Source organism: Hirundo rustica, chromosome 6 (genome assembly GCF_015227805.2).
Source record: "Hirundo rustica isolate bHirRus1 chromosome 6, bHirRus1.pri.v3, whole genome shotgun sequence".
NCBI lineage: Eukaryota > Metazoa > Chordata > Aves > Passeriformes > Hirundinidae > Hirundo > Hirundo rustica.
The window spans coordinates 9,449,153-9,473,320 of NC_053455.1; the positions used below are offsets into that span (position 1 = coordinate 9,449,153).

At 40.9% G+C, this 24,168-nt stretch overlaps 1 protein-coding gene across 2 annotated transcripts in view; it reads right to left on the reverse strand.

Moving 5' to 3' along the window:
* Positions 1–277: 277 nt before the first annotated feature.
* KIF26A (kinesin family member 26A) overlaps positions 278–24,168 on the reverse strand; it is a 95,983-nt gene continuing 72,092 nt past the window's right edge. For both annotated transcript variants that reach the window (XM_040068007.2, XM_040068005.2), the window contains 10 exons: positions 16,280–16,489; positions 14,221–14,314; positions 13,469–13,731; positions 13,036–13,219; positions 12,582–12,741; positions 10,729–10,891; positions 6,791–10,175; positions 3,158–3,348; positions 2,140–2,290; positions 278–1,622 (listed from right to left, as the gene is read on the reverse strand). In XM_040068007.2, the coding sequence (XP_039923941.1) occupies positions 1,447–1,622; positions 2,140–2,290; positions 3,158–3,348; positions 6,791–10,175; positions 10,729–10,891; positions 12,582–12,741; positions 13,036–13,219; positions 13,469–13,731; positions 14,221–14,314; positions 16,280–16,489 (4,977 nt within the window). In that variant the 3' untranslated portion in view covers positions 278–1,446. The remainder of the gene's footprint in view (positions 1,623–2,139; positions 2,291–3,157; positions 3,349–6,790; positions 10,176–10,728; positions 10,892–12,581; positions 12,742–13,035; positions 13,220–13,468; positions 13,732–14,220; positions 14,315–16,279; positions 16,490–24,168) is intronic.

The following is a 24,168-nucleotide window of genomic DNA, read 5'->3' on the forward strand; positions in this document are numbered from 1 at the left end:
TGATGACGAATGTCAGGACTCTGTTCCCAGTTATGCACCTCTTGGGCAGAGACAATGCAATGTGACATTTAACACAGTGTACCAGACACCATCCTCCCTCTTTGGAATATTAAAATCACATACACAACATAAAGCACTCGTAACAATAGATGTATCTTTTATTCACAGATAAAAACTGAAGCAAGCTGTTATAATACATATTTATACAAAGAATTTGAAAAAACCATAAAAAGGAAGATGATTAGAAAATATGATTCATTATGAAATGTGGTATTACATACACTATTAAACCTTTTCAAAAGTATTTGTTTGGCAACAATTTATCAATAGTTTCCACACTTAAGTGGCCTCCTTCAAAAAAGCACAAATCTCATGCAGCATGTATAAACTTGATCCTGAGGGTTTGCCTTCCTTAGAAAAACTGTAAAAAGATATACTATTTGTCTTAAAAGTTCAAAATGCAAATGCTATATTTATAGTCAAAACTATATAAAAATATGGACCTAACTTAACATTTACAAAAACTTTTTGCTCCTTTTTTTTTTTTTTGCTTGTTTTACGGTTTTGGTAATAAACATAATTCTCAATTCCTGCAGTCAGAGAGGAAAAAAGAAAACCAAAACAAACCACAGTGCCCTTTGTAGACTTCCTCACATTAAGTTTATGACTCCAAAAAAGACCAGGTCTGTGAAAAGTGAGGTTAGTAACCAAGGAAGTAGGTAAGCAGTTAATATATATCTATATATGTATATATAAAATGGAAAACAAACATTTATTTTGATCTGAAAAAGTAATAATACAAAACCTGAAGGTAAAACAATCATCTCAAAATGCCATAATACTCCTTTTCAATAGATAAATGTTCATAAAAATATCTTGAACCCTAACCAAGAAAACAATTATAATACAATTTTAATTCTGCTACATAAAACAGCTTTTCTATGAAACAAGAAGGCAAGTTCAGGTATGAAAACATAATTTACTTATTGCTTTTGCTACAATGTTGTTTGTTTTTTACATACAGTCATAAATACACTATACAGTATAAAATATTTTGTAGGAATACATTTTGTGGTCTGCTTAGGTTTGCTGGCTTTAATTCTAGCACCAAATACAAAAACAAAAATCAAATGAACTTTAAAGGCACTTCCATTTCGTGTTTGTTTGTTTGTTAATGAACATCATGGTTTGTACTAAATTTCTTCACTTCCCTCTGGTAGAAGCAATACTTGATCCTACTTTCATCTTTGTACAGCTCAGGTCACGTTGAGGCACCAAATGATTTATGAACATTCCCATTCCTCAGCTGTTTCTTTCTCTTACAACATTCATTGTTGCTTTTTAGTCTTCACCTTCCCTCCTCCACTTCCCAGCTACTTTATCCCTTTACTTCTCCATGTCGGATGACCCAGCTTCACTTCCTTCAGTCCCTTGAAAAGCCTCTCTTCAAACCTCCACTTCCCTCACTCCATCTTGCACGTCGGTTATCCCGATATCGAAACATGTCACTATCATGATATGTGACTTGCACAGATTAACACACTGCTCCAGTTCTTCTGTCACTTGTTCCAGTGCCTCCAGGTACTCCTGCGAGTCCTTATCAAGATCAGGATCCACTTCAACTGTCAGACAAAAAAGTACTGAGTAAGAGAAACAGCTTATCATAAAACATTATTCTATCACAAAGCAGGCAGTTGGTAGAGTAAAATTGAGTTTCTCTTGAACTAAGATTTTTTTCCCCCCTTTGTTCAGAAGATGCAAAACTCTGCCTTGAGGCTGCAGTTAAGCACAGCACTCAGTCTGGGAACAAATCTCATTACTCAATTTCCCAGCTATAACATGGATATGGAAACAACTCTTTCCCTCTTTGGAAAGAAGAATAATAAAAGAGTATATATTTAATATTAACAAACACCACATTTAATATTAACTGCACCATTTTGCTGTTCTCTTCTGGTTGTTTTGGACAGTTGTTTTGTTCAAATAGCATATTACAGAAACACAGATTGAGTCATAGAGTATTTTAGGACTCAATTCAGCAAAATATCTTAGCAAGTGATTAAGTTTTTCAGTGGGACTGCTGACATGCTGAAAATCTGTTAGAGGCTGATCATACTGCTGTTTTTGCAAAATACTTACAGTCTTCCTTCCACTTATTTGGATCCATCATCAACCTGCACTTTGTCTCTTCCAACTCTTCCTTCAAAAATTCGTGCTTTGCCTTTATTTCTCTGATTCGCTGCTGGCGCCTCTCTAATATCTTCAGCTTGGTATGGAAATACATCAGACCCTTTTAAGACACAGAAAGACCATTCCATGAATTTTCCTATTTTGAGCTGGCCCATAACAGTCTGACAAAAATTGCTCCCAGCTCACTACTTGTGAGAGTGAGCAGGTGGGTGGTTTTATTTGGTTGTGGCATTGGTGGGGTTTTTATGGGTTTTTGGGGAGTCTTTTTATTTGAAGTTACATTAATGGATTCTAATCTAGACTGCAAGCTACATCACTTTAGTATTTTTTGCACTTCTCTGAACTAGCAAACATCTCTAAATACATTCTGGAATTACTACTGTTTGTAGATAATGTTTTTTTTTCCAGTAGTGACAATGATGAACACAGCCTAATGATAATGTCAGAGTTACAGTTAATACTAAAATATAAATTCTTATTTTTCTAAAAAGCATTCCTACCTTCTCAACATCCTGGAAAGGCTATTACAAAAGAAAGGGGAAAAAGGCATCAGTAGAACATAGAATTCTGATCTCTAAAATAGAATTAGCTGAAGTGTTTTCCAATTACAAGTAAGCTAAACTCAGTATATCCCTGATTTAATAGAATCCTGTCACAAAGAGTTAATGATCCTATCGTTGAGGGAGGCTGTAAGGTTCCACCAGCCAGGCTAGGATTATGAAGTCTTCTCATAAGTATTCATTGGTAACTTCCATTTACACCATCAGTCATGTTAGACACAATTAATTTTAGACAGTAATCATTTTCATTTTCTGTGTTAAGGGTACCCCAACATATGAATTGTAAAATTAATAATTATAGTACTTTAATTGCACTCAATTTCCTGAACACCGTTCTGGCATTCAAGCAAGGACTTTGTCTGTATATTGTAATTTAAGTTGTCTACAGTTGTAAAATATGTGCTGACCTCAGTTTCCTCTTGTCTGTGTCGCTGTAATCGTTCCACATCATCAATCTCATAAACTTTAATTTCAAATGGCTCTTTCAAAGTGCCTGGCAAAGGTGGTAGATCAACCCATTGGCCAGTGACACTGGGTTTTCTTCCTAAGGAGGCAGCATCTGGCAGTGGTGCAGGAATCAGTCTGCGACGCTGGAGACCTAAAATACAAAAACAAACACTCCTCAGGCTCTAAGAGACTAACACGCTGGAGAACATACTGCAGTGAATTAAAGAAAGATCTAGGTTCTCAGCATACTTAGGAAGAAATGCTTTTCTTGATCTTTTCCTTTTAGTAAAATACCCTCCGGCTGCTAATTGAGTTACTGCCTTGACAAAGTAGGTTTCACTTGGTTCCCAGATGGGAGCAACAGCAGTTCCTCTCCCAGAGCAGATGTCTGAACATCAGTTCTTTATTCTCTCCTTGCAGAAATATTTTGCCTGGATTGATTTTTCTTTGGTGGACTACAATGGTATTCATTACCTTGAATGGCATTGAGATAGTGAATAATCTAAAACTAATACTGATAATGGCTAACTTATCTGGAAATCTTCTGCTCCCTCAGTTAAAGCCAAGCAAGCCTGTCTAAGATCCCTGTCACTGCACTACATCTTTGCAAAGCTCTAACAGTTCCCTCCAGAACTACTACTGCTATTTTACGGTGCTAAATACCACCAGTTTTCAGTGACTTTGTGGGATTGAGAGGCATTCAGAAGGCATCAACCAAGGTGCAACTTGAGCACCTCTAATGTTGAGACATGTCACACCTTTGCACCAGCACCCAGAAGTTCAGTGCATGACAAAACTCACCAATTCTGGGAGCCTTCAATAGAATGCTCCCAGATTTTCCAAGAAAATCATACTGCTCCATTATGCTTCTCCTAGGGTTCAAGTTTCATGAAGCAGAGAGTTATATCCTTCAAAAATGCTGATGCTTTTGATTGCAAGATTTGGCACTCTGGTGTACAGTGGTTTTTTTCTGATTAATAATCCTCTCACCATTTTCTAAAAATCTGACCCTTACAGTGTTTGTCTCAAGCACAAGTACATGCATAGAGCTGGTCAGGCAACATTAACAAGCCTGCAGTCCAATCCCCAAGAAAAGGAGGGCTGAAGGCCTCCAGAAACAAGCTGAAATAACACAAGGTAGCAGTGAGTATAAACTGGCTTTAGGTGACTGGTGACAATAATTTTAGAACTTAATTGCCTCCTCTTATTAAAAACTAACTTAGAGGTGAAGAGTCTTGTTTCTTCTGCTCTTACAAAAGGGAGCACATCAAACAGACTAGGCAGCTCTGCTCAAAGGACAATGCTGCCAAAATAGCTCCTGGGCCGAGACCTCTACAGGAGAGCTAAGTGCAAGTTAAGGCTGTCAGATAAGCCCTGTCATGAACTTCAACATGAAATGAAGACAAAACCCCAGCAGGCACCCCCAAAAGCAACACACCTCCACTGATACCCCAAAAGTTACTTGCTTTACATATTCATAAGAAAAACCTCCCTCATTCTTAATTGCATCCTTGCTGATTTCTAAGCAACAAGAACAAAAGAGGAATGTTCTCAGAAGGGGAAGTCTTGATTCTACTTCTACAAAATCATTCTCACAACCCCAATCCATTCAGCCTGAAATACCACTACAGTCCTGCCAGGCGAAGCCACACACTGTAACCCTGGTCCTGTAACTGCTTTGGGAACAGAGATCCCTCTGAGGAGGACACCAAACAGATGTGGTCAAACACAAGCAATAAGCAGACAAACTTTATCTCCTTCCACTGCACAAGCCAGAGTCAACATCATTTCTCCAAGAATGAAGTTACAGGATAAGGGAACAGGTTTACAGCAAAATACATGGGAGTAGGATCTGTCCTTAAATCCAGAGACTCAAACATAAGCTACTCCAAGAATACCTAATAGTGCGCAAAGATTACAATTACTTTAGAAAAGTAATAGGTCTGAACCAAACATTTCTCGTAAGAAATATTTGATGCACTTCCTGGTAAACCACATTTCATGCATAAAACACATTATTTTCTCAAAGTCTACAGCACTCCAAAAAAGTAATACATAATTTACTGATATGGAGCAATTACAACTGGAAAAAGAAACAGTTTGTCATTTTTAAAGACCTTATAAGTATTTCCTGGGGCAAAAACAAATACAAATCCATCAGTGGGTAATGCCTTCTCAATATGTGTGCAACTTCTACAGCTGTTAATATTGATTTGTAGGAAAGGTTTAAGAGGCTGATATGCTATGGAAAGAGAAGCGCAGCAAATGCTGCACTAAGTTTCCAAAATGATTTATCGCTTGCTGAAGGAACTCATTTTCCTTGATCAGAAAGCACCATGAGATCAACTTCATTCATTTGGTTTTACTGCCCAAACTGAGCATCGTGGGTATCTACAGGGATTGCAGTAACGGCCACTTTCCAACCAGAAGTTCAGATCCAGCACATTGCTGATCTTAGTTCCTACTCTATTTCCAACAGTCAGAATTGTCCAGGCTGCTGAAGGAGGCTGCTCGTCATGATCTACATGGCACTGGTTGCCATGGATCCTTTACAATACCACAATATCTCCACCTAGATCTGAGAAATGAACACTAACACCAATCATATGTGCCAGATTTTGAAGCTTGTACAAATACACTTGACTGCAGCTGCACTTACATGAGCACCAGCTGTGAAAGCAGTAAGGAAAGGCACCAGAGGGAAGGAAAGGGGACCTGGTCCCCCTACATCCACCTTTGTTTGCCTGGTCAGACACAGTGAGCCAGAGTTGTCCCTTCCAAGCAACCCTCCCAGTCAGTTTCCTACTGCTTATATTATCCACACACACCCTCTAAAATTTCTTAATATAAATACTATTAGAGTGCAATACAATAATGTTGTGATTAGCTGGTAGCATTAACCAAAGAGTCGCTGTATCTTACGCACATGCCCTACTGCTCTAAGCCTTACCTTTGGGTAATCCAACACACATTTAGCAATCCTCATTAATACAGAAACACTCTTCTCCCCTCCTTTCCTTTTTCCTATTCCTTTGTTTCTAAACTACAGTCCTAGCCAATCTCTCCAGCGTACCCTCAAAGACACCTAGCAGCAGAGCTCCCCCTCTCCTCACTGCCCTTCTCTCACCATTTTTCCAGGATCACTTTTGAGCTTCACAAAAACTCATCAGCATTCACCCAGCACCTCATTTTTCCCAACCCACCCATTTGGTAACACCTTCCTATTTGGGCCACCCTGGTCCTGGCCCTGCTGAGGGAAGAAGGCATGTCCCCCATCTGCAGGCAGCCACCTGCTGCCTCCTCCCTCACAGGGAGGCTGCCGGCACCCCGGGGCACCCACACCTCTCCTGCCCTCTCCACCACAGCACCTGTGTCACACCTGCAGCTTTGAAGTAAAATAAATGGCAAGTAGCTGCTGTCACAGCAATACACATGCACACACAGGCGCATGCAGCCAGTCCACATCCCTGCTCTGAGTTCCCTCCAAGCCTCCTCTCCTCTCCACTCTGTCAGACATGCCACAAAACGCCTCCATCCTCAGGACGCAGCGGAGCACCAGCGAACACCTGGCCACCTGCCCCTTCTTGCCTTACCTGTTGACCGCTTCTTGGGGGATTTAAGGCTCCTCATCCGACCCGGCGATGACATCCCGCTCTCGCTCATGGAGTCGTGCGCTGAGGAGGCACTGCCGGTAGCCTCGCTGTCCCGAATCATGCTCTCATAGCCGCTGCTGCCCCCACTGTGGTAGAACAGAGCCGTCCTCCCCATGGCTGGCGGCAGCTCCCCGCTCAGGACGCTGCTGTTGTCACTGCCGTGCCCGCTGCTGTAGCGCTGCGGCCGCCGCGGGGCCGTTATCTTGCTGTAGGGAGACGGCAGCACCGGCACTTGCGACTTCTCGTCGCTGAGGTTGATGCCGCTGTCATTGCCACTGTCAGAGTCGGTGGAGCCTCGGAAGTGTCCCGCCTTGGCAGAGCCGCCCGACACCAGCTCGTTCACGCGGCTGTTGGCTGCCCTCATGGCCTGCTTGGTGCCCATGATGGTCCCGCGGCCGGGTTTGCCGCTGACAGGCTGCACGGAACGGGGGGCTGCCTTCCCACCAGGGGCCGTGCCAGAGCCCTTCCCTGCAGGCTGTGCCAGGGATTTCACAGAGGAGCTGAGAGACTTTGACCCACTGGCAGAGAGGCCCCGGTTTTTATTCCCATTGGCTTGCACCTTCTGGTTAGCGGTGGGTTTTGCCTGGCTGTTTTTACCAGGTGCAGGGGCGGTGAAGGGCAGTGCTAAACCCATACTGGAAGCAACAGGAGGGACCCCCAGCCTGGGGACAGAGCGCCCTGCCCGGCTGCTGCCAGTGCTCCCGCTGTCCCTCACCATGCTTGCTTTGGATCCAACCGATGTCAGGCTGTCACACCTCTCCAGAGACATGTGGCTCCCGTATCGGTGCACACTTTCACTCTTTGATGCCTTCACCTTTAAGCTGGACGTCATCTTGGGCAAAGAGTGGTCACCCTTCAAGTTCATTTTGCAGCTGGCACTTTCACCAAAGTAAGAGCCAGCTTTCAACCGCAAATCTGCTTCGTCTTCAGCCTTTGGCGTGGCAGCTCTGGCAAAATCCAGGCCAGAGGCTTTTCCCCCACCGTTACCCAGACCAACAGGTTTCTGCTCCAGGCTCGATTTACGTACAGGAGGTGTTGGAGGTGTTGGCCCACCTGGTCTGGGCAACATGGTTGATTTCTGTTGTGCGCTCTTCCTTCCCAGGGACGATTTCAAGCTGCCAGTGGCCAAGAGAGCATCCGAATTCCCTCGGGTCCCGGACTCCAGCAAAGTACTGTTAGCGTGTGACACTGGCATCACTCCCAGTGTGGTGGCTCCTCTCTTCAGCTGTGGCATCTTCATCGCAACCTCTGACTTCTTTGCAGCTCCGCTGGAGGATTTGCAGGCCATTTCACAACCATCCACAACCCTCTGCGAACAGGCCAGCACAGTCTGTGACTTTGTTGGCCCGGATGCTGCGCCAAAACACTGGGCAGCTTTTTCTGGCTGCTTCTCAGTACCAAACGTGTGAGGTTTTGGAGACAGCAGCGACTCTGCGGGTTTTGCTTCCAAGTGATAATCGGTGCGTAACAGCCAAGGATCTTCAAATATGCCACGTGGATTCTGCAGCTCTTTATAGCTGAGAACAGTATTATTGTGGATTGGAGAAGAGGTAGTTTTTGTTTTCCTAGGAAGACTAGAATGTATTGTTTCTATCACAGGCGCATCACGAGAATGACTGAATTTAATTTTTACTGGTTGATCAGTGACACAAAAAGCACTTTTTATCTGAGATGCTTTGGTAGTTTCAGAGGTTTGAGGGTTTTTGCTGATGCTTGAGGAAAGCTTACTGGAATTCAAGCTCTCACTCTCCAGCTCGGAGAAGCAAAATCCACTGTCATTCAGAGCACTTTTCAGGGGGACACATAAATGGGATGGGTCCAAGTTGAAGGCATCCTCGGACTTATCACAGCTGTAAGATGACTGTGCAACAAAACTGTCACTAGACTGGGCCCCATCACTTTCAATTGTACAAATGCTGACTTCACTAAGCCATGAACTGATGGAGGAACGTCTGCTGCTGGTGAAGGTATCCTTAGCAAAGGGCACAACAATATCAATATTTACACCAGTAGAAGTCTCCTGTGAGGTATAAGCATCAAACTCATCATTTATGCTGCTGATAATGCTGACCGGCCTTGAACCCGATGCAAGGGCCTGAAGGGAGCAGTCACTGTTAAAGCTAATGATACTGGAAGGTCTCCCATTATCCATAATTCCGCTAATAGAGAGCTCTTCCACCACTGTGAAAACAAGCTCATCCTCTCCATTCAGCTCAACAGGCTGCTGCAAAGTCACTGTGGTGGTCAGTATATCCCGATCAAAACATTTCCCTCTGAATGCTGACCTGAAGCTGTGTACCTCTATCGCACCTGACTGACTCTGAGTGTTGCTACCAACAAGGAATGTGTTTCCTAAAGGGTTTTGCTCAGGCTTGTTTCCCATCTGTTTGCTCATTCCCACAGGAGGAGTCCGAACTGCATTGCTATTGTCCAGCTCCAAATTCTCGGCTTTGGAGCTTGGGGAGTGTTCTCTCTGCTGTGGAGGAGGAGGTGCTGGGCTTGGCAAGGGTCTCTTTATGTACAAGGACTTCTCCTTAGAGACACATTCAGCTGCAGCCTTATTCTGCTCTGAATTCCTCAAAGGGCTACACCTTGAAGTCTGCAGGGAATCAGTGATTGTCTCTCTCTCCCCCTCCAGGACAGAGTCTATTATTTTGTTGTCAGCTCTGCTCTGCAGCTTGGAAAGCTCTGCTTTCAAGTGAGGTGTGCTATTTTCTTGACAGTTGCCATTGCCACCCCTTGGTGTAACAGCCTGGAAAGGAAGGTTATGTCCCTTTTTGGGAGATGCAGTTTCTTGTGGAATCGGTTTCTTAAATCCTCCAGAAGGAGAGGATAATTTTTCCTTTATCAGCTTGGACTGTGGATTTTCTGTACTTCCAGGAACAGGACTACAATTGGACCCAACAGAGATTTCTCCGCAAGCATATTTCATGGGTTCCTCACTTCCATCAATGCACTCTAACCTTTCCTGCAGTTCAGCAAAAGTGTTGCATTTGAAATGGTCCTTGTCAGAACTCCTACCAAGAGCAGAATTGTCCTTATTTCTCTTCTTATTTAGGGATGGGATAATGGGAACAAACTCTGGTGGACCTTCATTATCTGTCAATTCCCGGTCGGACAAAGCTGCACCGTTGGGACCGACATAGATGACAGTATCACAAGACTGTTCACTGCTGGAGGAATAATCAGGATCACTGGATATATTCAGGACAGGAAGGTCAGGGTCAAGGGCAACAGTTCGTGGGTGGAATGGTCGCAAATGGGGTGGTCTCCGGACATGTCCTTCTTCACAGGAACTCTCTCCTCCAGATGAGCTGGATGCATACTGCAAATGACAAGTAACAGAGAAATTATCAGCATCAATTGATAAATTAGTATATACATGCACAGTAAGTGATTAAAAGGTCAGGTTGCAATGTACTCTGTGCTTTGTGTTACTATCACAACTACCTAGTGGGAAAATATTAGAGGGGAGGGTAAACCAAAATAACATGCCACATACATTTTACTGCCTTAGTAATAATATAACAATCACACCTTTTCAGATAAATTCTATTAAGTATTATGCATTCTCTTCCTCCTCAATAGGTTTCTGTTCCTCCTCTATTGATTTTTAATTAATACTGATAGAAGCTTTTGAGGTAGTTCCATATGTAAGCAAAGAAAGAATACGTGTTTGAAACAAAAAGAAGGGAATATCAGGATTAAGAATTGGGGGCAGGATGATGGCTCAGTGCCAAGTCATTTGTCAGTTCCTCTCCTGAGATTTTATGCATTTTGTATTACTTCCTACCATAGAGAAATCCCATGTTCCCCTACTGAGAGGTTAGGAAAACTCATTTTCAAATGAATTAATTTCTGCTTGTTTGTGAACAAACCTTGGATTTCTTCTTTCTCATGCGGTGGATTCGCGATGCAAGCTGAACAGTGGTGAGAGTCTCTGCATAATTGGCTGGGGAGTCAGAAATGTGTGCAATCATAGTAGTCCTGCAGTTGATGTTCCCAAGTGATTCCCTCAACAACATTGTCAACTTGTTGTCCCTGTGCAAAAAAAAATGAAAACGCCAGGATTATTTAAAGAAACCAATTTTTTTTTGCAGAATTTTACACCACAAGCTGTGCTTTCACTCTTGTGCATGGTACACGTAGGTAAGAAACATGCTCCTGTTATTCACCACACTTAAAATGTGTCTAAATGTCACATACAAAGGTACCAATATTTTAATTTATCTGCCTGTGTATTTACAGTATGGTAAGTAATTTTGTTGCTTAGAAAATTGTAAACCAATTGACTGATAATTAATTTTCTCAGATTTAGGGTCATATTACTCAAAAGAGATCATGAGTGCTGTATTTTTCAGACTTAGTACCAGGATAGTTACACTCTGTGAGCTCTATGAAAACACTTTTAACAGTAAGAAATAAAAGAAGTCAACAGAAATTGTAAGAAATCTCTAAATAGATACAACAATGTTAGATTGAACAACGAGAAATACAAGTGTCACCCCAACTAATCTATTTTCCATTCTGCCTCCTGTGCTCTGCTCTGGCATAGCAAAAGGGAAGCAGGACTTATCTCTGGAGGCCTTCCTGGTGATGCAAAGCCTGTGGACAGTAAAGCTGACAAGACAAGTGACATTTTGTCCTCTACTGGTCTCCAAGACATCTTCCCCCAAGGCTCCTTGGAGTGGGAAGCTTCCTGCTTCCTACTGTCTCCCCTGAGCAGTTCCAACCTGAGGGAACTCCTATCATGTCTGGTCACTAAACCACAGTAGGTGACCAAGTTGAGGATCTGCCCTTCCCCATTCTAACCCATCCATCCTGTACTCCATGCACAAACCTAGCAAGTAGCCTGAGGAAAATATCTCTCTGCCTAATACAGAAAGAAAAAAACACCTGTTTGAGATGCATCACTAGATAAATATGTGAAATGACATGATTGATAATGCATTATATCTTTGTGCTGTTGTTAAGACAAGTAGCAATTAAATTTAAGGACTGAAGGCCAAGTTCTGGTAAGGGTGCTCTAAAATGTGACTGTTGTCTTTAAGCTGGGTTCCCCACAGGTGTGTTTGACACAAAATTATTGTCACAGGTACTCCACAAAGGAAAATACGTAAACATTCACTTCTGCTAAACTAATGGGCAACATGGTGTTGTGTTGTTCAGGTTTTTTTTAATTGAAAAGATGTATCATTCAAAAAGACACACAGAAGTAACAACCTTTGATGACCATACTTGATCAATACTCAATTAAATATTTTCCAAAATTTCAGCACAATTTTTGCAGTTATAAAAAGAAGAGAAAAATCTATGATATTTGGGGTCAATTACTCACTAATGTCCAGCTGGCTGAGATCAGCCAAAAATTCCAAATCCAGGAGACAAAGAGAAGAGAGAAGGAAAGAAGACATCTACTCATTTTTCCCTCACTTTTTGTAACAATCAAACCCTCCCCAACACATCACCCAAATTCACCCAATATACCATTTTTGGCCATCTAACTAAGAATTTCACATTACTTGAACACTTAAAAACCTGTGTGTATGTCAAGATGGACAAGCAGATGAACAGATACGTGTATCTGTAGGAGTGACCTTAAAAGAATACAGAACCCTCTCTGACAGAATTTCCTTTAACTTCATGTTAGGTAAATAAATTGTTGGTGCAATCCATTTCTCAGGTAAAACCAGCCACAAATTTAAGGTAATGCAGACTAGAATTCACTTACTTATATGGCACATGCTTAGCACCATTAATTAAGGCCAAAATTACGTTGCCCAGGGCAGAGAGAGACAGACACAGAGAGCCTCCTCCATCTCGGCTCTTGCTCAGCACTTTTTCACAGCTCCCTAAATCAATGAGATGCAAACGACTGCGTCCTCCAGACACTAAAACAAGAAGGGGAAAAACAGTTGTACATCACATTCTTGCATGGACTCAAGCCAAACCTCGTATTCAAAAGGCATTCAAATGAGGAGAATAATGAATACAGCATGAGATAATGACCAAATTAATATTTAATTATAAGGAAACCAGATATTAGTCACAGCTACAAAAGTTATAGGTGACTCAACTGGCTTGAGAGCTCATTTTTTTTCTTTTTAAGTAATTGCAAATTATTACTAAAACTAATGCAAGACCACATCATTTAAAAATAAACAATATGGTAAGAACATTCATACTTCCTCCTTTGCTGCTCTTCTCCATGCGATACTGGTATATGTGAAGAGTAAAGAGCATGTGTGAATTCCTCCTATCTTCCTCCTCACATTCAGGCTTGCTGGTGCTTCTGGCAGCAATTGCAGCATCAAGGAAAAAGGCAGCTTTCTCTGCTGTCGGGGCCCTTAGCTCACTTTGGTTTTGAAGCTTGAATATAAACAAGAAAATGACTAATTAGCACAGGGGCTTTTTTTATTATTTTTTGCTGAACATGCTAAATCTCCAGGGCACTCAGAGAAACAAATATGTACACCATGGGAGAAGAGCTTATAAATTAAAAGCAATAATTTTTTTTTTACTGGCTTAAAAGTTGTCATATTTGTTGTCAGATAAAAGGAAATAAAAAGTAGAAGAAAGTCAGGCTCCGAAAAATCTATGTTGTGATATTCATTATACCTGGGTTCCACATATTGGATCTTCTCTCAGATAAACCCCAGGAGACTGGCCATCCTGAAGGCTGCCAGTGGCTACTTCAGCTAACAAATCCTTAAGGTTTTCATCTTTGCCACTGATCTCTACAGCAGATACTCTAATAGAGAAACGAGTTCCAGTTTTTTCTTTACGTTCATTGATCAATTTGAAGAGCCAAGAAATTGCACAGGGGATGATACCAAGGCTTTGTGTGGAGTTATCTTTCCCAATCATAGTAAAAGATTTTCCTAGAACGAAAAGACAAACATAAACACAATTAGCCTTTCTTGTACAGGCAGTGTGTCTTCATACTGCCACCTGATATCACCAGAGTACATTACATGTAATGCCATGTGCTGCACAGATAAGGGAAAGAAGAGGTGAAAAAATTCAAAGTTTGTAATTAATAATCCATTCCTATTTATTCAATTAAGTTTGCAAGTTTTGTAAGCCAGACCCAGAGCAAATTAACATTAAAAACATCTCTGATCTTTTGATTTTCATCACAATGCACTTACATAAACTTGCTCTTGAATAAGCTAATCTGATGCTACATTTTACCTTTTCAAATTAAAACTTACAATCACAATGTAGAAATAAACCGTGATAAGTTTGCAAAGCTAATTAAAAAGAAATTCTAATCTATTCATATACTCCAGGTTTATTGTTCCAGGAGCTGACAGCATGTAATTACCAGACTGACATAGTAATTAACTGTAACGAATTTGGGAGCTCACCAAGCTTGACGTGACCAAAGCAAAATATGCAACCATCTGCACCATTCACAACAGACTGGATTACTTCTGCTACTGTTCCAGAGCATACCTCAGCCTGAAAGAAAAATTGGAGACAAATATGTGAAAGAGCATATACTGCTGTGGTTTTTACTATCCTTCTGTAATGAAATGAATGACTCAATATTTTTGAGGTGCAATATTCTCCCCATTTTTATGGCTTCAGTCCTATTATTTTAGCAACTATGCTATCTTAAAAAATGATAAAATATGCTACTACAACCTAAAATAGTTTTCAATTCTATTAAACCTATTCTCTTGGAATATTGATTCTACGACTAATGTAGCAAACTGAATGCTATCCAACCAGGCTTCCTGCTGGTTTAATAGCTTAGCCAAGGCTATTCAGTAATAGTAGCAACTCCATTGAAATTAAGCTACCCAGGAGTGCTCACAGGAATTAAAAAGACATCCATACTGGAGAAAATGCATTAAGATCTCTGAATAAGATTTCATAGTATCACATTTTCCTCTTCCAGCGGAAACATCATCATCAATAAAAAGAACTTGCTAAAATACTTGATTGTGCTAAAACCAGTTAATCCACATCAGGGAAGGTTTCAAATACACAATAAGATGATCTATTAAGTACAGCAACTGGGGGCAGGGGAGGGCCCTGCTGTAAATATGTAACTACAGTGAAATGATAAGGCTCTGTTTGCAGGTGTATGGCAGCAAGCTTGCCTCCAGCAATAACTCCTCCACAGGAGGGGCTGCACCGGCCAACGTCACCCAAAAACATCACAACAGGCCACCCAACAGGCCTGCTACAAGGAAATGAAAAGCCATCCCAAAACAGGGGTCAACAGCCTGAAGGACTGGTGCCAGAACCAGCAGACAGGCAGGCTGTGACCAGCCACCTTGTAGAGGACTGGCAGCACAAGAAAACCTCACTTCCAGTTCTGGACTAATGCTGAGATCGCTGCTGCAAACGTCTGCACAAAGACCTTGTTTGAACTTATGCAGGATCTAAAAACAGCTTTTGGGATGTGGTTACCTGTGTTTTGGGCACTGATGTGTGTGGGAAGTTATTCTCCAGCTTTAGTGCTTGTCTAGAACTTAGACTTAACAGATACTGTCCTATCTACAGACTGGGACACAAAAAAATAAACAAAACCCTAGGAAAAGATCTGAGGAGGGGATTATGAACTAGATTTTGTTATATTTTCTCAACATTAACAGACTGTTCACCTTGAATGCTTTGTGTCCTATTTTTCACCCTAATTTTTTTTCAGCAGTTCAGACTTGGTGTAGTTCTTCAAATGCTGTTGAATTAGTTCCTTTTAAAGCTGTTCTAGGATTTTATTTTCTGAACCAAAGATTTTTCACAAAAGGAATTATCAGATGTCCATGAATGCAGCCTCACTGAATATACTGCAGACCCCAATCCTCTCAAAGACCATCCTGTCTGTGTCGCAGATTTCAGGTCTGAGGCAACCAGTGAATAAACGCTCCCTTTTGCAGGCCAAAAGAAAGACATGCACTACTATCAGCACAACCATCAACATAAAATAATCAGTTAAAACCACAGTATAAACAAACTGGAAAAGGTGTAGATAATATAAAAGCTCCCTGTTCCCTGTATAATAATCTCAAGGGGTTACCTTTATCTTTCCTCCTAAACATTTAGTTTAACATTAGGCACATTTATCTCCCACTGAAAGCTGTGGGGAAAGACTTTATTTCAGTCCCATCAAATGGGTTAAAACCTAGCTGGATGGAAAACCAGATTTTAAGCTGGCTGTGTGCCTTTCTCTAACAAGAGAATACACAAGAAGGTACTTCAGTCAGCAAAACTATTTCCCCAGCTACTATTCCTTAATTTTACATCTCAACTAAACAGAAGATATAAGAATTTACCCAGGTGTCTATTAATTACCATGTTTTTTCCAGGCATTAATACACTCAAATAAAATTCCCCAGAAACAGAAGGAACTCTTCAGGGAATCAAATGCAGTGCTCAAGAGAAGACTCAAGAGGTTTATGTGAGTGATTCCAGTACCTGTGAAGCATCCTGGGGGAAAACTGCATCAAAGGCAAACATCTTTGGGACAGCAACAACACCTCTTCTGTGACCTGCATTGGAAGGCCCAGTCGTTGCTGGATCATAAAATGTGATTTGCTTTTTTCGTGGGTCTACCTTTAGGAAGGACATGGATTCAGACGTTTCGTGTGCTCCTTGAGAGGAACAAATCCTTACCATCACTTTCACCTGCAAGGATTCAGAAGAAAGCAACAACTTGAGTTCCCAGCCACAGATAACACACACAAAACATTCCTCCCAAACCCACTCCCCTTCCCATGATGTGTTTGCTTGTAATGTTTAGGTGTGTCAGAACAACCGTGGGACAAAAACAGAGCCAGATTTTCCAGCCTGGGGTCTTCACTGAACTAATTAGGCTTCAAAGGTGCACTTTGTCTCTTCAGCTGATGCTGTTCCAGTTTTACCAATTCAATTCATAAATGTCTGATGTGCAAGTATGATCCACTGTAGGTGTAATACGATGCCAAAGAAAAGAAAATCCTAGTCTCCTGCTTTTCAAATACTCAATGTGACTGAAAGGACACTCTGAAAACCAGTCTGAATAACACAAGGCTCAGACAGCTACTGCATTTGAAATAAGTCTAGAAACTTTCAATTTCTCTTTCATATTATTCTAATAAAAAGGTGTTTCTCTTACAACTGTCCCAAGCAGTTGCCTTTATGCTGTCACTGCTAGGCTCTTCACTGGTTAGTTGCAGATTTAATGGGGGGAGGGGGGAAGAAGGGAAAAAAAAACAAACAACCACAAACCACTAGAAGGTCAAAGAGCTTGAAAAGAAACATTTCACAAGGTACATTTCTATTGCAGCGCTACAGATTATGATATCCTACACACAGCTTTTTAAGACAGTATCTTTAGAAAGCTTCGACATGTTAGCTGTGATTTCCAAAGCACCTTATGGGAGCCAAGTGACTGGGTCTGAGGAAAATTCAACAGCTGTACACCTGCTTCTTTTAAGCTTCCTGGAAATCATACTCCTACTCTAAAAACCTGTGAAATACTGCCTCGCACCCACTTACAACCATTTATCCTTATGAAATGCTCCCATGTCAGAACTAGCATGTTTTATACACCTTGCACTGAAGTAAATTACTATTACAGGTGCAACTTCAACTCTGAACTGCCCTGCAGATCAAACTTCAGAGAAAAGCAATGTTCAGTGAGAATTACTTTTTCCACGGTGTATGAAATGTTCCAGTAACAAGCTGAACAACAGTTTAGTCTCCTTATTCAACTACCAGACAACTCTCACAGCACCAGAGTTAACCAGGTGGTTGAAGAGCCTCCATGGCTGCGATATTCCACAGCTGGAACAATTTACATATGCACTGTCCACAGCATCCATCAGCACCTTCATCTTCTGCAACACAGCTGCTGAGCCACAAAACACCCACTCCTGTTAAAGCCCATGGTTTAGTGGTGGGCTTGGCAGTGCAGGGTTAACAGCTAGACTTGATCTTGAGGATCCTTTCCAACCTAAACAATTCTATGGGTCAGGCTCGCTTTTAGCCCTGAGCTGGATATTGCATGTAGAAGCTGGGTTCGAAAGCACTTGTCTCTGACAAAGAATGATTCTCCATTTCAGTAGTTTTTTTGTTAAATGTAACCTTAAATGTGCCAGAACAATTTGATTCCTACTTACTTCGTTTCAAGAACATTATGTCATTGAAACGGTGTGCACTTATTCCATGAACACATTCTTTGTGTCTTTACCAAAAAAATGGGCTTTGCAGTCAGCACTTCCCCATTACTTCTGTGTCCACAGAGATACTGGCAAAGGAAGAACCAAAGCTGAAAACCTACTTCAGCAAAGCACAGCATGTGAAATGCAGGCAACAAGCAGAGACCAGGCTGAGCCACCCTCAGGGACTGCCCCTTGTACCAGACAAGATGGAAAGGTGACAGCAGACACATCTACACCCAGCGTGTGCAGTGCAATGCAGTGGCCAAGCCAGGATGATCCGCAGCAGATGTGGGAGCAGCAGGAAGCACCATGCTGAACTGCCCTTGCCTTTACCAGCTGGGGAGAGCAGGTAATTCAAACACTGAAGTTCTCAACTGTCCCGTTCTTCCATCTCCTTCTCTTTATGGGGGCTAAGCTGCACACGGGCATCCCTACACAATCCCTCAAGCACCCTCAAAGGAAATATTTTCCACAAAGCAGCTCTAAAAGCTTTCCCCCAACATTTCTTACAAAGAGGTTAAGAAACAACCAACCCTTCCCACTAACACTGCAGGAGGCTCCACCAAACATAGAAGCAAATTCTTCCACCTGTTGACTCAAGCCATCCCCTGATTCAACACTTCCTTTTCTTTTGCCTTTCACAGTAATATGAATATGAAAATACCATCCCAGAAAACAAGCAAACCCTAAAATAAATGAAACAGCTGCCTCAAAAGCAAAGTGCATCAGAGGTGACACACTCGAGGCAGTTTTCCCATAAAAGCTGCATGAAGCCAGCTTTGTGTATTAGCCTGGTAGCTCAACCTTGACATGCTACCAAGGTGCTCATAAAAAATAACCTCCCTCAGGGCAAACAAACAAACGAAAAAAAAAAAAAAAAAAAAAAAAAAAAAAAAAAAAAAAAAAAAAACCACCCTAAATATATAAATATATGTAAGTATAAATGGACACTTCAGGGTCACTTGATTAAAATGAATTTTAAAATATATGCTGTTTTCAAAGCACTTATCTAAACAGTCCTTTCTGTTCTCTCTTCTATCTATTATTAGATTATAGCAGTCAGAGCTTGAATAAGTGGAAAATTGGTTTCCTCCTGACCTAAACAGCAAGTTACCTCCATCAGAGCATTGCTCCCCCTAAACACAATGATGGCTTCACCCACAGAAAATCCCTGTGTGACAAATTAGCTTTTTAAGATGACCTCTCTGAAGCAGAAAGATACTAAAATAGCTTCCCATAATGAATCAGATCCCAAACTTAACAGATCTCAAGTGTCATGTTCATTTTTACAATGGAAGCGAGCTTTCAAGACAAATGTGTGGGGGGAGAGAAAAGCAACTTGAGGGGCTTCCTCTTTTGGTTTTGGGGTATAAAAGCTGATTTGCAGAGTAGAAAAACACTGATTCCACATTTAGCTTCCCTGTCCACTAAATATATCTGTAAGTGATATCTGTCAATAATTGTAGAGTTATAATGTGCCACACTCATTCATGATGCTGAGCCAGACTGATTTCACTCAGAAATAAAGCAGAAATGCTCATGGAAGTACCATCAAGCACAAAGATTACTCAAACGTATCCCTTCACAAGAGCAAAAACGACGAGCAGGCAGATCCCAGGTGCATGCACATGCTTCTGTGTGTATAAAGGAAAGGTTTAGTGCAATACTGTTTATTCTTCTCACACTTCCTGCATGCCTGTGGTTGAGGACCAATCTTAAGTGACAGGTTTATATTCTCAGCTCCGAAGTTCATCCCAGTGTTCTTCTGGAGTTAATACTGCAGGAAAACAGTATAGGATGAGTACTATAGGGCCAGCATGGCTCTTGCCTTAAGGATCAATCCAACTGCAGCTTCTCGTGGGTCTCTCTATCTAGCTCTCATACAAAAGGCATGCTCACCTGTAGAGACAGCAATATGTGGTGCAGGAAATCATCCGGAAACAAGGGCTTGCAGAGAGGGGAGGATTCAGGATAACACAGGGCCTGTAAATTTGAAAGTAACTTTGGCCCATAACTAGGGAACAAATCAGTAATGACTGCACTCTAATGCTTTTATTTGCTTATGAAAATGAATTACTAGAATTAAGCACAATTAATTTCAGGCCCACTCAAGATCACAGCTTTCATGGGCAATTATTTGACAATATGTCCAGGTTTCTGGGGTTAACTCCAACTGCAGTGGTACCAGCTACTGCTAACATTTGTACAAAGCAAGGAAACAAAAGAAAAGGAATTTAGAGGAGAATAAAGAAATGGAAGAATAACACAGGTCTAAAGGAAAAAGAACAGGTAAGGGGGGTGGGAATTGAAGAGAGCTAAAAGCACTGGGGGTGAGGGGAGAGAGAGGGGGAGAGAGGGAGAGAGAGAGAGAGAACACATAAGAGGAAAGACAATACAAATTTGGTGATTTTAGAACAGTCATCTCAGGCTCAGGGCACCCCTCAACTTTTATATTCCTTAAGGAGAGCTAACACAGACACCCATCCTGTGATGGGAATGACCCTTTTAGCTAAAAGTCTGTATTATTACTACCTTTCCCCCCCCCTTGTTGTTTCTTCTTCAATGCAAGGAAAAACACAAAGTAAAAAAAAAAAAAAAAAATTACAAGTGAAAGTTTGTAATTATGGAAGGTATAAGACTTTGCATATAGAAATTCATCCAGGCATTGAGTACTGGATAGAGGCACTATTTTAATGAGGATGTTGATAGAAAAAGAGGCTAGGTTTGTATTTGAGTTCAATTTCTGCAAATAAAAATAAAAGAAACATAAATATCACAATATTTGCACATTATTAACATTTTTTTCAGTGCCTGAAGACAGCCTAAATCATAGAAACAACTGAAGTATCTCATTAATTAACTGACTCTAATCTGGTGGGGTTTGTACACTGGGGGTTCACACTCCATTACTGAACTTTTCCAGACTCGTGTATATGCAGAAACCAGGAGGTCAGCAGAACTGCTGAAGGAAATCCTATTAAAATCAAAAGTGCTTTGGAAAAGAAGATGGTAAATATATCTTAAATACGTCATCACAAGATAAAGAATTCAAAAAAATAAATAAGCAAGCACCTAATTTGGAGAAGCTCCAGAAATGTGTGGCATAAGGTCAGAGGCCCAACCCCCAGCACAACAGTGAGTGTAATTTTAACCTTCACTGGCAAGGGTGAGAGAGAATTTCTGAGCAATCAAAGAATATTTATTTATTTATTTATTTATTTTTAATCTGTCAGCCTACCACTAGAATTCATTAGCTCCAGATATGCAAGGGCAAACCTAAGGGATGGATGCTGAAGCATAAATCAAAAGCACACCAGTTTTATGCAAACACATGCGATTTTAAGGAGACAAATTGGCAAAATGGGTAGATTCCTTAAAAAAAAAAACAAAAACAAAAAAAGTCCTCTGTGTGCAACACAAGGCTATGTAGAGGACTCTGGGAACAAACCCCATAAAGTTTTAGAAACATCTGACGAAATCACTGGAGAATCACAGACCCACTCAAATATCAGCAACCTGTTGGGAGTCCTGAGAAAAAACTGTAGACTTTGAGACCTTTAACCTTTACGGAAGTCAAATCTAGATGGATATTTAACAATTTTCAGCAAAACACCAAAATATCTCAGAAAGTGAGGGATTTACAATCCTGGCTGGCACCAGCCCTTCCTCTCCTTGCAGAGCTCCTCCTCCTCTGATACTGGCGACCCCATTTCACACCAAAGGGTCACGAGGGGTCACCTTCTGCCCCACTGTCACGTGGAGTCACTGCTCCCATGCTGTGACCTTCTCCAGCATTGCCACGTGACCTGTTGGGGGGGGGCTCATAATTTCCAGATCTCCCCAACACACTGAACCAGCTGGAGTTGAGGAGGGCAGGACAGGGGAGTCGCACCAACCAAAATAATGGGCTGGCTTCAGGACTCGTCAAGACAGTGCAGAGCATCAACAGTATGTCAGTGCCAGAAAGCAGGTCTGGAAAAAGGAAGAGACAGACCAAAAACATGTGAAACCCAAAATTTGAAGCAATTGACAGCTGAAGAGGAGACTGATGGTCAGAGGTAAGCTAGAAATTCTGTCTAGTAAGGCCCATATATAAGACCAATGAGGCGTGTGCTGTCCCAGAAGAAATCATGTTCAAGCCTGAATTTGCAGAGAAAAGAGCCGCTGATCAACAGAGAGAATGACACAATCCTACATAATCCTAGACAGAAAGAGCCAGGAGATTGACATTCAGGTACTCACATATTATCATCCCATAAGCAAGAGAGATGGAAAGGCTTTAAACTCTGAGACCAGAAAAAGGGGATGGAGCAAAGCACACTTAAAGATCCAAATGATTTTAGTTCTGTTCCTAAGATTATCATGGACCTGTACTACATGTTTTAGACAACAAATACAAATATATATATATATATATATATATATATATATATATACACATCTACATCAATCTATCTATCTATCTGTATCTTAGAAAATTTGTCATTCATCTCTCAGTGGAGGGTGCCAAGCACTCTACAAAGTTTAATTAGGGACAGACTTGTAGACAGAGAAGGCTCCACTAATTCACTAGGTAATGACTAGACTCCATGGCCTTTTGAATGTTGAGGAAATTAGGATCCTGACCCAGCCAAGTATGTTAGCACAGGCATAACTGTAACATATGGTACCTCCTTTGAAATCAATGGATGTGCAGTGTTTATGTTTTTGTAGTGATGCTTTGTTAGCATCTGATGCTTATATAGTTGTCAAGTTTCATATTAGATATAATGAGAAGGAAAAAAATAAAAGGAATGGATTAAAAAGCATGTACATTTTTTAAATACATGTCCTCACGCCTCTTTTACTAAAATAAACTCTGTCTGTATTTTGGGAAGGTGCTGGCACTATAGTGGAATCCATTTTAAAAATGCTGGTCATATTCTGCATTACAGCAGTATCATAATCCCTAAATGAGCAAGCAATTTGGTCTTTAGCAATAAATGTCATTATAACAAATTTGAATGGACACTAAATATTCCCTAGAAACACGCATCCTTGACAGGCATTGTGCAGCCAGGAAGTTAATTCTGTCCAATATTCACAAAATGGCGTATAACAGCAGGTTAATTAAATAACTATGCTTATACACCCACCATTCTGAATTAAGATTTCTCACCAAGAAATTACAAAGAATTCACATTCCGTTGTATAAAGACCATTTTCCAACGAAATCACTCATTTTTCAACTACAGTGTAAAACAAATTACAAAAGTCCTAGTTCAGAGCCAATATTTTTCATGGATTTAATTGTAACTGACAGATATATAACCCTTGCTAAATTGGTTTACCGTGGGTGGTTCTTACAAGCCTTTCATATACTGCCACTACCAATGGATGGCAAATTTTTATGCAAAATTGCCACGCTAGCATAGACCATCTAGCTCCCCTGGGAGAACCTAAAACAAACAAAAAAATTTTAAAAATCACTTCTATATTGTACTCTGCTAAAAAAGAATTGATTCTGTACTCTCAGAAAACGTGAAGGAAAACTATTTCATTTTTTCAAGGTGAAAACAAAGTAAAACCTACGTATTTTTACTTCACTTTTCCACATTTTTGTTTAAGCAGCTCAAGGTGTTTTGGCAGGGATGCAAATACTTTGGATGATACAGTGCTACCTACATCAATAGGCAAGTACTTACTGTGATACATGACTTACATCAGAAATAACGCTTCAGTCATTAGGGAACAAGGAGCAGTAAAGATGACAAAATTAAGTACCTATTTGTTATCCGTCATCAAACCATCGTAAGAGCCAGTGAATGGGACACACAGCACGCTTAAGACAACACTACATAATCAGTAAATCATATTAGCAGAACCTTAGCTATGGCTTAGTAAAGCATAAACGGAAATAAATGTCTAAAACTTATAAATGGAGAGCAGTATGCATATACCTGTCCAAGAAACACATCTGACAGTTCAGGTTCTCTTTAAATGCTCCACTTCAATTGTCTCACATAGGAGCATTCTGTCATTCTAACTCAAAAAAAATTTGACAGAATCCTTGGAAGAGACAAGCACTTAAAGCTGCTGTTGTAAGTGATGCAGTATTATAAAAAATGAGCTGAACAGAACCCCAGAAAATAACATTTTGCATGAAAAAGGTTTCCCACCATG